Source organism: Podarcis melisellensis (genome assembly GCF_964234715.1).
Source record: "Podarcis melisellensis genome assembly, chromosome: 1".
In the NCBI taxonomy this organism is placed as follows: Eukaryota; Metazoa; Chordata; class Lepidosauria; order Squamata; family Lacertidae; genus Podarcis; species Podarcis melisellensis.
This window is the reverse complement of record NC_138528.1, coordinates 109,357,314-109,372,238: the sequence shown is the minus strand read 5'-3', so window position 1 is coordinate 109,372,238 and position 14,925 is coordinate 109,357,314. Positions and strand designations below refer to the sequence as shown.

Here is a 14,925-nt window from a genome sequence, read left to right as displayed (position 1 = left end):
TTTCTGCACTAAGAAATGCAGACTGACAAATATGACATTTCAAAAGCACTTTTTGTAAAAGAGACATTTTGACGCCAGTCTATTTTACTTTGTAGAACTAAGGACCTGCCACCCAGGTTATTTCCAGTGCGACAGTGGGCATTGCATTGCAGAACGTTTCCGGTGTGATGGAAGTGCCGATTGTCTGGATTTCTCTGATGAAGCAACTTGCCGTGAGTGCCTAGATCTGGGGCAGAAACTTACTGAAATCCCTTATGAACTTCTCCTTTCTGTGGGGCGGGAGAAATGAAACATTTTAGTATTTTTCTTCTTCTGCAATTAGAAAGATTCCAAGAAATGCTGAATGCTCTCAAGCAGAGCTTAAATAATGATACAGGGTTGTACACAACTAAGGTATACAGTGGTACCTCTGGTTATGTACTTAATGCGTTCCGGAGGTCCGTTCTTAACCTGAAACTGTTCTTAACCTGAAGCACCACTTTAGCTAATGGGGCCTCCTGCTGCTGCCACTGTGCCGCCAGAGCATGATTTCTGTTCTCATCCTGAAGCAAAGTTCTTAACCCGAGGTAATATTTCTGGGTTAGCGGAGTCTGTAACCTGAAGCGTATGTAACCTGAAGTGTATGTAACCCGAGGTACCACTTTATACAGATTGGACCCATTGAAATAAACATGAATGCCTAAGTCCATTAATTGAAATGGGTCAGAGACCGGTAACTTGTAACTTGCTGCCTCCTGAACTGTTTTCACTGCGCCAGCAGCACCAAAGTGACCTCCCCGGGGTGCAAGCCTGGGCAGTGTGTATGGAGATCAAGGGCTATTCAGATGACAGGACTCACCTCTTGGCCTCACTGATGTGGTCCAAAGGGAAGCAGAGCAATACGTTTGACACCAGCTTGGCTGCAGAAGTTGCTAGAAGGAGACATAACAGGCACCATCCAATCATCTTAGGGATTTCACTCTGGATTTGTGCAGGGTTTATTTACTCCTTATCCTTTTCTTCTCCCGAAGATGCCCCACAAAGCAGTGGGTACAGGTCTGCATAGTATTATGAGGACAAGTAGATTGTGATATTAAAAGAAGGCGTTTCTGTTTTCCAGCCACCCGCTATCCTAATGGCTCATACTGCCCACGCACAATGTTTGAGTGCAGAAACCATGTATGTATTCAGCCATACTGGAAGTGTGACGGTGACGACGACTGCGGAGATGGCTCAGACGAAGAACTTAACTTATGCTGTAAGCTAGAGAGAAAAATGTAAAGCCTGAATCGACCCCACCTTGAACCCCGCCCCATACAACTCTCTTAGTGCATGCCAAAGGGCTGGGCATATCCAGCAGGATGTGTTTGAAACACAGGATCTTGGTACCCAATTGCTGCGCCATGTCAAAAGATCCTTTTGAAATTCCCCTTGGCTTTCAAAAGCAGATTGTTATGTGGCGTGGTGGGCTGCCCAAAGAGAAACACAAGCCTTGAGGATTCTGGCCTGTACATTTTTTACAGAAACTTCAGTGCATGTCTAAAGTCCTAACACAGCCAGTGAAATGCAGGCTTTTCCTGCACATGAAAACTCTTGTTGCCTCTTCCTGGTTTGTCTGCTTCCCCTTTGGAAACTCAAAATGTTTCTGGGCCAGGAGAACCTCACAGAGTTTGCCTATCTTGTGACTGGTTCAGTGGAGCCAATGTGGGTATAACGGAACATGATCATTATATTTGGCCTTTTAGCTTGAATTCAGGGGTCAGGAATGAGCTCTGGACCCATGTATTTGTGTTAACACACATCATTTTACATTAGTCAGATGATATCAAGAGAACCGAGGTACCAAAAGAGAGATGGGAGGAACTCTGGGAGAGTGCAGGATCTTTCAGTCCTTTTGCCCTGATGAAGGCCAGTGCAACACTGGCATTGGTTTAAACATCACAATTAATCATGGCTAAAATAAACAAATGGTTTGATGTCAATGAGCAGTGTCATGAAATCGCACGTGCTTCAGCCCTCACCTGCTCCTGCTGTTGGTACTTCAAGGAAACAAGCCATGGCCTGACTGGTCATGTCCGAAACTGGGCTCATAGTTTGTTTCCCCCAAATGTTGGTTGCCTCTTGTGGTTTGCTTGGAGAGAAACAAACCGCGAGCCTGAGTTCAGACGACACAAAAAGCCAGACCTTGCCTTCTTCTCTGGCAGTGCTCCAGGACTGCAGTTTAGGATTGCTGCCTGGCATTTGGATCACCTTTTAAAATAAGCTTTTATATTTGTATCCTATAAATCAAGTTAGAAATCACTGGCCTGTCTTATTTCAGTGGATATTGCGTGTGAACAACCGTTCCGTTTTCGCTGTGGGAACAACCGCTGCATCTATAGCCATGAGCTGTGCAACCAAAAGGACGACTGTGGAGATGGAAGCGATGAGAAAGAAGAGCACTGTAGGTCTATCAATGTGCATAACATTCGGGAATTAAGAGATGAATGTGCCTAATGATGATCGACAGTAATTCTAGGTTAAGGCTGCTCTTAGATCCTACTGTTTTTAATGTTTAATTCACAAACATGTTAGCTAGATAAAAAAGAACACGCAGTGGCTTGTATTTTTCAAGAAATATGTCATTATTCCCCAATTACAGTGGTACTTTGGTCTAAGAACAGTGAAGTAGGCGTTTTGGTTTGTGAACTTTGCCTTGGAAGCAGAACATGTTCTGCCTCCTGTTGAGTGTAAATTGAGTCCCCTGATGCTATGGGAAAGCACGCCTTGATTTAAGAACACTTTGGTTTAAGAATGGACTTCCGGAACGAATTAAGTTTGTAAACCAAGGTACCACTGTATTCACTACCAGTAGTATGAATATACTGTAGACCTTTATAGCCATGAATGAAACATGGGCTCATCCATACTGTCATTCAGTGTGGCTAGTACCTCCATGAATTCTCCGTTGTCTATATGAAATTCTCCTCTAGTTCACTACTTTCTCATACTTTCCACTCCCTCAGTTTTCCCTCTCATTTTCTGAGTATCCCTGATATGCTAAAAATATCTGGATCAAAGGAGGGGAAAGTGTGGGAAGGCAGTGATTTCAGATACAGACATTATAGATGTGTGTGATATGAATAAGTAAGCTATAGGGATGCTGTTGAAGTTCTGTAAGGTGAGCTCTGAGAGAGGAACTGAAACGAAAGACAAGCTTTGACAGCGCCTGGATTCTTTAGTGGCTCAGATTAAATCTGAGCTGGGGAAGAGTTGCCTGATTCTTAGGCTAACAGATGCTTTGCACAACCATGAGAGAAATACCTCCCGGATGAGCAAAGGCTTTGTAAGCCGGGGTGGGGGGGCTTTAGCAGCCAGAGACTGAGCACACTGAGCTCTGGCAGTATGCGTGCTCTTCAGCCTAACAGTAAATCAAGCCCAACTCTGGAATTTCCCTGTGAGCGTCTCTCAAGACTGGACAGGTAGCTTTAACGGTATTGGAAAGACAAAAGCTGAGATGTGTGTGGGAGCCCACCACAGGGGATTGGGCCAAGTTGCCCTAGCACAGTTTGTATAGCAACGTCTGCAATATGCATGCTATAAAACGGGATATATATGTTTGTGTGAGGAGGTATGTGTGTGCATTATCTTCATGCAGGCAGAGAACCCACTCCTAAGCCTTGCACTACTGAGGAATTCAAATGTGGCAATGGAAACTGCATCCCACTACACTACGTATGTGATAATTATGACGATTGCGGGGACCACTTTGATGAATTAGGCTGCAGTAAGTACCGCAGTAGCTTGCACTGAGTTCAAACTGTACGTTTGTTATGGGGAGGAAAACCAGTGTTGAGGCGAGAGCTTTGCGTGTGCCCGTGTTATTGGGAAATGTTGAGAAATCCTCGGGAACAGAATAAATCCTGGAATGCAAATCCAGCCTTCTTCCTCCCCCAGTCCTCTGTACTTGATACCTGATGTGCATGCCTCCCTCGCTCCCTGCACCTTCTCATCTATTTCCATCCCTCTTCTTTGATGTTCACTGCAGTGATGGTCCTAATGTAGCTGAAGGGCTGGGTGAACCCCTTCCATCCACGACACAACTCAAAGAACATGTGAGCTAAAGCCCACATAATCCCACAGAAGAAAAGGTTGCCAGCAACATTACTGGCAGTAGGGACATTACTGGCATATTTTGCTTAGGCCAGCTGTGAAGGAGGAGAGGTCCTATCGGCCTTTATTTGTAAAGAATTTTAAACAGTGGAGGAAATCAGGCCCATGGAATGTTCCTTAATAGTTCAAAACAGCAACTAAAAACAAAAATTTTCTTTGGAATGAAATTTCAGGAGTTCAGTAGATGCATTTTGAGGATCTGAATCTATTATTATTATTATTATTAAGGACCAGAGGTGGGGGAGAAATTTGTTTCATTTCTTATTAAAATGCAACCTATGTTTTGTTTTGTTCTTTAGATTCTGGAACGGATAGGACCTGTGCTGAAAATATCTGTGAACACAACTGTACCAACTTGAGCGAAGGGGGATTTATATGTACCTGCAGACCTGGATACAGCCCCAGTGAACTGAACAGAAATACCTGTGATGGTACCTTTCATCTTGAAATAGATTTCTATCTCCAAATTGCTCAGCTTTAATTAATAAACTCTCTCATAATTTTCATTATGGCACTGATAAAACATTCTGTGCCAGCTCTCTAAGCATCTCGTCACACTGAGATGTTTTGTTTATTTATGTGGAATCCTGTTTTTCTCATAGCATTTAGTTGCAGGTCCCTAAAGCATTTTAGATAACTTAACCACCTTCCTGTCTTGGATCTCATTGTTTTTCTCTCTCCCTTGTGTTGCTCTTCGGAGCCTAACCAGTTAGGGTGATACTTTTCTGTGTGATGAATCGCTGGTGTAGGTTTCCTCTTCAAACCTGTGAAGACTCATTTTCTTTGGAATGGCTGCTGTAGTTTCTCACTGAAAAGCAGTGTCTGCTTGCAGAGTGCATTGGATTGGATCCAAAGAACAATGAATGGAATAAAATGTCTGTGCACATACGTCTTTACAGGCTCACGCAGTATGGCTACCGCTGCTGTCATTATTCTTAATGTTGCGTTATGCACAAAAAGATAAAACAGGTTCCATTCTTGTAAGCTCATAGTCTGAATATTCATAAAATGAGAGGAAGGGAGAAGATAAAGGAAAGAAGAAAATTGGAATGGACCATGGTAAAAAGGAAAAAGGAAATAGAAAAGGCAAGAGAGTTGAATATTGGGCAGGGATGGACCCAGAACCTGGGTGCCTGGGCTTAAAAAGAAAAGGACCTGAGCAAAGCAAGGGAGACAAGAAAGAGAGTCAAGAGAAGCTAAAGAGGCCCATTCCTGTGATAAAAAGAGAGAGATATTATATAGGCCTTTGCTGCGACAACAAGGCAGTTATTTTGTCATTAAGTTTATAATACTTTCTCTTTGCCTTCAGACATTGACGAGTGTGAGATCTTTGGAACATGCCCCCAGATTTGTAAGAATTCCAAAGGAAGCTACGAGTGTTTCTGTGCAGAGGGATTCAGATCTGTTGGGGATCAGCAGGGAGACCAGTGTGCTGCCAGTGGTAAGCTCAGCCAGCATTTCCATTAGAGCCAAATTAAATTAAAACTAAGCACCATGAACTGTCTATTCTGAAACAAGTCTTTCTTATTTTCTTGGCCACCATGCTGCATTGCATTGCTGTCTGTTGTCTTCTGCTCGCTTCTTCCCAACTCATTTGTGTAGAAGCATGATTGCAAGGCTCAGTAAAACCATTGGACTGCTGTTACGCCGCTGAATCTGAAAACAAACCAGAACTTATCTGTGACATCTTCAGTGTCCTGTCTCTTGCCCTCGCAGATAGCCTTGCAGATTTCCAGAGAACAAAAGGGCTGTTCATGATGTAGCTGGTTGTCATCAAGAGAAAATTAGCTGTAGTAATTTCTCTAAAGGCAGATTATATTGATATAAATCAAAGACACTTTGCTGACAGACTGGCATGGACTATAAAAATAAAATAAAATAATTGTCCACTAGCACCTTAGAGACCAACTAAGTTTTTTCTTGGTATAAGCTTTTATGTGCATGCACACTTCTTCAGATACAGATGAAGTGTGCATGCACACGAAAGCTTATATATATATATATGTGTGTGTGTGTGTGTGTTGCTGCGTCAAACCAACATGGTACCTACCTGAATATAGGTTCATGGACTGTGGAGCATAGATAGAAAAAAGATAAACCCTTTATAAGACCAGTCAGTTGAATTCCCTTGGGTTAAACTGTGGATGGGGCAGGGTTGTACATGTAAGCCCCACCCCTAATGTCTCCCCCGCCCCTGAGTTGCTTTTCAGATTGTCACACTGTTTAGTGTGAAGGTCTGAAGAGGGTTTTCAAGGGAGAAGGTGCTGAGAAATTGAAATATTTTATTGTCACTTGTACAACTTGTATACAGTGAGATTACACGAGCACCGCCCACTCAGCTCTTTTAGTCTTAATTCCCCTCATTTACTGACGCACACCCACCAAACCCAAAAGCCAGCTGCGTTGTTATCTTTTCATTCAGCAGCCTAACAGCCCACAGATAGAAGCTGTTCTTTACCCTGTTGGTGCGACTTATCATGCTTCTATATTTTCTGCCCGAGGGCAGGTGATCAAGAAAGTGCTGGCCAGGGGTTGAATCATCCCTGAGAATGATTCATTCATACTCCCTGTGAGTAGCAGGAACCCTGGTTTGTGAGGGCTCTTGATCATGGGGCAAGTTTCTAAGCACCTTCAATCAAAGCAGGCTTAAAAACCTCCTTCTGCTCTTCATTCTGATCATGTGAGGATCTGAAGAGCAGCCCATGCTTCTTGGGTAGGACTTGAGTGTATGTTCCTCTTCTGCCCATGGTTTAACCCTTTGTAAGTTTAGGTGCAAGCCAAAACAAAGTACAGTGGTGCCTCGCAAGACGAAATTAATTCGTTCCGCAAGTTTTTTCTTCTTGCGAGTTTTTCGTCTTGTGAAGCACGGTTTCCCATAGGAATGCATTGAAAATCAATTAATACGTTCCTAGGGAGACCGCCTTCAGACCAGGTCCGGGGACTTCCCCGCGGGGCTCTCCAAGCTGCGGATAGCAGCCTTCTGCCCCGCGCGAGGGGTGCTCTTCTTCAGAGCGCCCCTCGCGTGGGTCAGACATTCGCAGCTTGGGGAGCCCTGCAGGACTTCCCCGCAGGGCTCTCCAAGCTGCGGATAGCAGCTTGCGCTCTGAAGAAGAGCGCCCCTCGGCGGGGCAGACATGCGCAGCTTGGGGAGCCCTGCAGGACTTCCCCGCAGGGCTCTACAAGCTGCGGATAGCAGCCTGCGCTCTGAATAAGAGCGCCCCTCGCGCGGGGCAGACATTCGCAGCTTGGGGAGCCCTGCAGGACTTCCCCGCAGGGCTCTCCAAGCTGCGGATAGGGGCAGCAGGCTGCTATCCGCAGCTTGGAGAGCCCTGCGGGGGAACTCTTCTGAAGGCTGGCGGGGGAGAAGGGCTTTTCTTCCCACCGCCAGCCTTCAGAACAGCCTTCTGAATGTTGGCGGCGAGGAAGAAAACCTTCCTCCCACCGCAAGTCTTCAAGACAGGTCCGGGAACAGAGGAAAACCTTCCTCCTACCGCAAGTCCTCAAGACAGGTCCGGGAACAGAGAAGTGCTGCGCGCCTTCCCCTCTGTTCCCAGACCTGTCCTGAAGGCTGGCGGTGGGAGGAGGGCTTTCCTCCCCATCGCCAACATTCAGAATGCTGTTCTGAATGTTGGCGGTGGGGAGGAAAAACCCTCCTCCCACCGCAAGCCTTCAGGACAGGTCCGGGAACAGAGGAGAAGGCGCGCTGCGCTTCCCCGCTGTCCCCGGAGATTTCTCTATGGGCTTTCGTCTTGTGAAGCAAGCCCATAGGGAAATTCGTCTTGCGAAGCTGCTAAAAATCGGAAAACCCTTTCGTCTTGCGGGTTTTTCCTTTAGCGAGGCATTCGTCTTGCGGGGCACCACTGTAGTGAATCCCTTGCGTGATAGAACTTGAGGAGGTGGACTCTTGCCTCTAACGAAGAGAAGAAAAGGAAGCAGAGGCTGACAGGTTAACACGCATGATAAATAGTTCTCGACCTCGTTGTGTGTTAAAACAGATTAATTTTTTTATAACTTCTCCACCCAGGTTATTTTTATATCTTTTCCGCCCAGAATTGCAATCAAGAAAAATCAGAAGGCTTATATAGCAAGTCCGTTAAGACTCACACAAGGGATTTTTCATAACTGATGAAAAAGGATAATTTAGGAAAGAAAATCCTTAGAAGCACATCCCAGGAAACACAAAAATGATGCCCAAAAAACCAGCTTAAAAACCAGGAAAGAGGGGAGAAATGCTGCCCTGATCTACAATACTACTAAAATAAATAAATAAATAGTTAACAGGATTTCAACTGGTGTCTCAAAGATTACAATATAGGTGCCAGCCAGCCATTCCTTAGAGGTTATTCTACCGTCAGGACATCACCACTCAAAAAATGCCCTGTCCATAGTGCCCTGTTTTTTTAGCATCTTCGTGCCATGTGGCAAGGTACTTTTGAAACTGATGTAACTTTTGAAAGCTGTTTGTGTTACTGTACAGGGGACTGCTATTCTAGGATAAAATGGGTCATCCAATTTCATTAGGTCTGCATAAGTGACTGATATAAAAACAATGTTTTGGATCCTGACACCCTTCACCTTTGAAGAAGGTTTGAAGAAACATGCTACCAAGTATAACTAGGGGATAGCAAGGATTTAAAATCCATAACAGGGGAAACATTGAATATTTGCAGAATAACCTCTAAATTTTACAGTCCAAAGTGGTCCAAGAGTTTCAGATAAAAATGTTTTCTTCAAAATGGACGCAGAAACTTTGACACATTAGTTATTTACCCTGAATTCCCTGATGGAAATAATTGCTAAACACCAGAGTGTCAAAATGTATTAACTGTCTTTTCAGGTAACCCACCGATATTACTCCTGCCTGACAACGTCCGCATTCGAAGGTATAATATGTCATCTGAGCAGTATTCTGATTATATTGAAAATGAGGAGCACATCCAAGCCATAGACTATCACTGGGATCCTGAGGGGATAGGCCTCAGTGAGTATATTTGATTTTTTAATTTATTTATTTTTACAGCTATCCCTCAGCTAACTAAAAAAGGTTCTTTTTTTTTTTTATCTGGCCTCAGGAACAAAAGTAATGGGTGGAATTCAACAGTACTCTAATTGGGGTATGTTAGCTGGAGCTTTGGTCCACTTGTGCAACAGGACTTTCCCCCCTCTCTCTGCCCTGCTTGCCCCCTCCCATTCCCCCACCTAAACCTGGTTTCCCCCCCCCCAACCCTCCAGAGCAGATTTAGGGGGCACACATGAGAAGGGGAGGGATGGAAAGTCCTGTTACACGAGCAGACCTTGTTCTGACGTTGAGGGGATTCAACGTCAGTGCAACAGAAGCACTGAGTGACCTTGACCTGAGTAAATGATGAATTGTTTCTAATGGCAGAAAAAAGGAAAGTGATCTCTGAACTTTCCACAGGTGTCATATACTACAGCATTATGGGGCGTGGTTCAGAGTTTGGTTCCATCAAACGTGCCTATATCCCCACATTTGAAAGCAGCGGAAATAATCCCGTGAAAGAAGTTGACTTGAACCTGAGATACCTGGTCAGTCCCGTTGGTTTAGCTGTGGATTGGGTTGGGAGGTAAGAGCAAAAACTGAATAAAAATGGTTCAGAAAACCTTATTCATCTTCGAACACACACACACACACACACACACACACACACACACACACACACGAATGAATGTTTTCCCCCAGTCTGGTAACCACCAGATGTTGGGACTACAATACCCATCATCCTTGAGCTTTAGCAATGCAGCTTGGGGATGATGGGAGTTGGAGTCAAAGGCCAGGCTGGAAGAGCTTGATAATAGAGTAACCTTTTTGGTTAAAAGTCTTGGATTCATTCAAAACATATATGTCCCAACCATCAGTGCAGGTGCTCATCTAGGGTACTCTACCTGTTTTGAAACAATGAAGGATTGATTTCTGACCTTTAGCTTCTTTTAATTATTTCTTTTAATGCCCTTTTGTTCAGTGCTAGGGAACCACTAATTAAACATTTCCCAGACCTCAGAGGTTGCCGCGTTGGGCAACCCATGTGCACTTTACCAGGTGTACAGCATCAAGCATGAGAAACTTGAAGCCATGGCCAAAAGGAAGAGTCAGGAGCACAACCCCACCCCCCTCCCATGCATCTAAATGGCAGCACATTTGGAATTTGCCATCTTTTTTCTTTAACCCCCTACTATGCCAAATTCACAGAGAAAGGTGCCACATTAAAAAAGCAGTGACTTTTTGATGAAAAGGAGCACAGCTTCAGCTTAAAATCAAACGCAGCACTCCTGAATTAGCACTCCTGAGTTCTTTCCTTTGAAATTGGGCCATTGTGACATCAGATGATTGACAGATGAACCAGTCTGTACCCACAAGTGGTCTGCAGGGAGGAGAATCCCATCAATCAGATCCTATTTCCCACATCTGCATTAGATCTGATATCTCTTCCAGATCTAATATCAGTTCTTTTGTGAGCTCCAAACACCAGGTTTTGAATCCCAACAATGTAATTTAATGAGTGAAACAATTTTGGTTCATGAAGTGGGACTTCTCCCTGCCTACCCAAATTTGTTCCAGGGGACTGAGAGGGAAACCCGGAGCAAATAGGGGAATTAGAACAAGGGGATTTACACCTCTCACACAGCAACCATAAACTCATGTGCATTGTATCACATTTATTTGGCATTGTCTCTGAATTTTTGGCATTTTACTACTGAATATTTTTTAAAGGCCTTTCCCATACACTGTAGTTGATGTTGACAAAATACACAGTTCATTTTTTATTTTAAAAAAAATGATTGGATCTCAACTAGGCACCTTTACTGGACTGATTCTGGGACAAATCGAATAGAGGTGGCAAAGCTTGACGGGAGATACCGAAAGTGGCTCGTCTACTCTTCGCTGGACCAACCAGCAGCTATTGCTGTCAACCCCAAACTTGGGTAAGCATTTTGGCAGCTTAAAGCATGAATATAAACGAAAGGAGATGCTGCATGAACTGTCTAAAATATCTAATGAATAGGAAATATCTAATGCACATTAATATCTATATTCTATATGTTACCTGAAATACTTTGAATAACTAACAGAGGTTGCGATGTGCAAATGTCACAAGACTTCTTGTGGTTATCGTTAAGTCACGACTGGAAGCAGAGACAGACCTCAGTAAAGTGGAGCAGATGGTTTTCCTCCCCTCTCTTGTTGGGACCCTTGTGCTGAATTCTGCTGTTTTCTCTTTACGACTGAACTGATAAATAACTAAAGTCACCAGTTACACTCCAATTACATATAACAAGCAGTACATCAGTTCGGGGTTAACTGTGTTGCACGATAATTGTTTTAGCGCAGCTGATAGCTTTCTCATCAGCAGATGGTCATAAAAATGGGCATAAAAAGCAAGCAGCATGCAAACAAACAAACAAAATAGGCCACAATGAACCCTTACATTGTGGGAAAGTTTCAAAAGCAAATCATCCTCATATTGATGTGCATTAGTAGCTTTTTACTTTGCCTAGGTATTGGGCTCCACTGTCTGTGCCTTGGCAAAGTCCACAAAGCTTAGAAACAGCAAGCATAATTAGTGTCTGTCTGAGTTATTGGCGCCAATCTCCTCTGATGGGAGTCACTTATCATTTTAAAGGGAATATTTATCAATGTAACATGAAATAGCGCATTGTAAAGAAATAGTTTAGCGGGGAATTATTGGTGGAAAACACAAAAGAGAGAAAAAAGAGAATGGTTCTTAGAAACAAAAAATGATTTCATGACACAGCAGAGAGGCAATAGTTTGGATATTTTGCTGTGAAAACCATTGTCTTGATTTTAGGTACATTGTAATTTCTCAATCTTACTTACAAGGCTGCAGAAAGGACAAAAGAGACAAAGCAATACTGTAGAAATAATCAATAAAATGAAATGCAGCAAGAACAGATAAACAGAGCCGTGTGCACATAATATAAAATAAAGTTGGATAGCTACAAAAGGACTCTGGAGCATATTTCTCTGAGGGAAAAAGTGGTCAGCCATGAAGTTCCTACCAACTTGATTCTCATTTCATGGAGATTTCTCTCTTTTTCTGCGTAGTGTTTGTGTGCTTTGCTATGTTGTATCTAACCATTTAAAAATACAGATTCTCCTTTCCTCAGGCTAATGTATTGGACTGACTGGGGAAGGCAACCCAAAATCGAAAGCGCCTGGATGGATGGGCAACAGAGGCAGACATTAGTCTTTGAAGACCTTGGCTGGCCAACTGGTCTTTCAGTTGATTATTTGAACAATGACAGAATCTACTGGAGCGATATGAAGGAAAACCTAATTGAATCAATGAGATTTGATGGAACAGACAGGAAGACTGTTCTGCATGGACGTATGTATATGAACATGGACTGAGGCAATTTTAATCCCAGTGTTCCCCAAGATGCTTGGGAGACTATCTGTGGTGGCGGATGGCTGGGGGCGGGGTGGTTATTGAAGTGAGGGAAAAGGGACTTGCACGGTTACAGTTCCTCAAACTGGGGACCTTGGGCCACTTTCAAGTGGCCTTCTGTGTCATAGCCAGCTCAGTGCCACCACACTTGACAACACCACTCCCTAACCATTAGTGCTTTGGGTTCAACCAATGCGGGTACCAATAACTTCTTGTAAAGGTGTGGCCAGGAAACAGAGAAGTTCGGGGGATGGGGAAGGTCTCTTCACTGAGGGAAAGTTGCCAAAGGAGGTGAGGTGTTGAAGAAAATGAGGTATTAGTAGCAGTGTAAATTAAGGAGGAAGTGAATGTGAAGGGAACAAGGGAGGAGGGATGAATGAAACATGCAGTTTGCAGTGAGTGTATGGGAACAGGTCCAAGTTGAACACTGAAAGGAGAATATGAGAAGAAATGGCAGGAGATGGGTAAAACACCCCCAGAGCATATAGCAATGCCTCCAGAGCAAATGTCTGCATTTATCTTGAGGAAAGTTAAGCTGTGCAATCTCTTGCCGCAAGCAAAATGCTGCAACAAATAATTCAGCAATTTTCAAAGATGGATTAGAATTCAGTAGAAAAGTGTGTCGGTAATTGCCTGCAGATTATGCCAAGCTCTGCTTCTGTTTGCCACTATTTTGTTTGCCTCGGTAATTTTCAGAGTAGAAAGTCTGAGAACCCCTGCAACAGTATAGATTTGGCAAGTAGTGCAGATTCCTGTGCTCTTTTCATTTGTGAAGGAAAAACCTGAAGTCTTTTTGAAAGTACTTCTGGTTTACTTGGGAAATTCCCACAGGCCACTGTGATTTTGCTTCCAAAGCATACATTAATCTCCACTAGAAGGAAAGCTTAGAAAATGGCCATAAGATGATGTGGAGGAAGGTATACTTTGGTTTCAAGAATGTTCGTTAGACCAACAACATTGCTCTCCTTTTGCATGTTAACTTACCTGCTATTTTATTTCACCGAGAAGTTAGCAGCCCGTACAGTCTTGATGTCTTCGAGGGTCACCTATATTGGATATCTAAGGAAAGAGGAGAAGTCTGGAAAGAAGACAAATTTGGGAAAGGAGAGAAAGTAAAAATGCTGACTATAAACCCTTGGCTTACTCAAGTCCGTATCTATCACCAGCACAGATGCAATCAGTCAGGTAATGGCCAGCCTTGTATAGTGCATCATCTATGAATCTTTGCTTTTTAAAATATTTATATTTTATTAAGGTGATTTCAATTAAAAGAAATAAAGTGATACAGAAAAAAGAAGGAAAAGTGAGAAGGAGCAAACAACAAAGATACATATAAAAGCGAAAATATGCAGAAAAATGCATACATTCTTGTATACATTGGTATAGTTTTATTGCCCTAGTACTTATGTGAATGTTAATAGCCTACAACAACTCTCTGTTGCATGATATTGGTGTTTCTGAAAGCATAGCACTGGTGCTAGCCAGAGTCCTCATCGAGTGAGCTGTTGAATAAGCCTTTCTGGTTGAACTGTGAATTATGGCTTCTTCCTTTTCCTGTTTCCACTGTACACAATTTTCTCCCCTTTGTGATATGGTGTTGTTATGGTTCTTCATGGCACAAACGGATAATAGGAAGGAGAGGTGGAGTTCAATAAAGGAGGGGCTATTTCCTCTGGGTGAGGCACTTCTGTTTCTCCTGTGGCCCCTGGAAAGCTGCCCACGATGGAATGCGGCCCTTCAGATGAGAGAGATTCCACATGCCCAAAAGAGAAAGTTGTCACTGTCCATTTTAAGAATTTCTGATCACCTGTCTGGGGAGAAAGGGCATGCTGGGAATTGGCCTCTGCCCACAAAATGAATGATGGGCGTGGTTGAATACTGAGCACACATCTGCATGTGTTGGACAAAGGCTTCCCACCTTGTGCAGCACCATTTTGGAAGGGTGCTCTGCATACAAAGCTTCTCGCGACTCAATCATTAGACCAACAACTGAAAGAAAATAACGGCATCATATTTCTTAAAACCTCCAAGAAAGCTGGTTGTGAGCCAGAGAGGAAGCATGTTGTTCCCATTTTATTACTGCAATATATTATTTGTACATCCTCTCATGGCAGAGGCAGTAATGAATTCACCTGCCTGCCTGCATCGCCCATCTCAGGCATGGACTATTTTGTAGCTGCCCTTGCCATTTGGGGCTCTGTAGGGGAGGACAGGAAATAGCATGTATTAGGAGTGTAGGTAAAACAGCAAGACACCACCTGAGGTGTATGCCATGGATAGAAATGGGGCAAAACACTCAAGGTGCTCTTCAGACACATTAATATTGTAGTGCCTGCTTCTGTCCCAGGAGGTTGGTGCCAACTTAATT

At 43.5% G+C, this 14,925-nt stretch overlaps 1 protein-coding gene across 2 annotated transcripts in view; it reads left to right on the top strand.

Moving 5' to 3' along the window:
* LRP2 (LDL receptor related protein 2) overlaps positions 1–14,925 on the top strand; it is a 141,334-nt gene that overhangs the window by 115,367 nt on the left and 11,042 nt on the right. For both annotated transcript variants that reach the window (XM_081924070.1, XM_081924071.1), the window contains exons 60-70: positions 96–212; positions 1,100–1,237; positions 2,300–2,422; positions 3,617–3,745; positions 4,431–4,562; positions 5,441–5,572; positions 8,969–9,112; positions 9,551–9,716; positions 10,945–11,073; positions 12,277–12,497; positions 13,566–13,742. In XM_081924070.1, the coding sequence (XP_081780196.1) occupies positions 96–212; positions 1,100–1,237; positions 2,300–2,422; positions 3,617–3,745; positions 4,431–4,562; positions 5,441–5,572; positions 8,969–9,112; positions 9,551–9,716; positions 10,945–11,073; positions 12,277–12,497; positions 13,566–13,742 (1,608 nt within the window). The remainder of the gene's footprint in view (positions 1–95; positions 213–1,099; positions 1,238–2,299; positions 2,423–3,616; positions 3,746–4,430; positions 4,563–5,440; positions 5,573–8,968; positions 9,113–9,550; positions 9,717–10,944; positions 11,074–12,276; positions 12,498–13,565; positions 13,743–14,925) is intronic.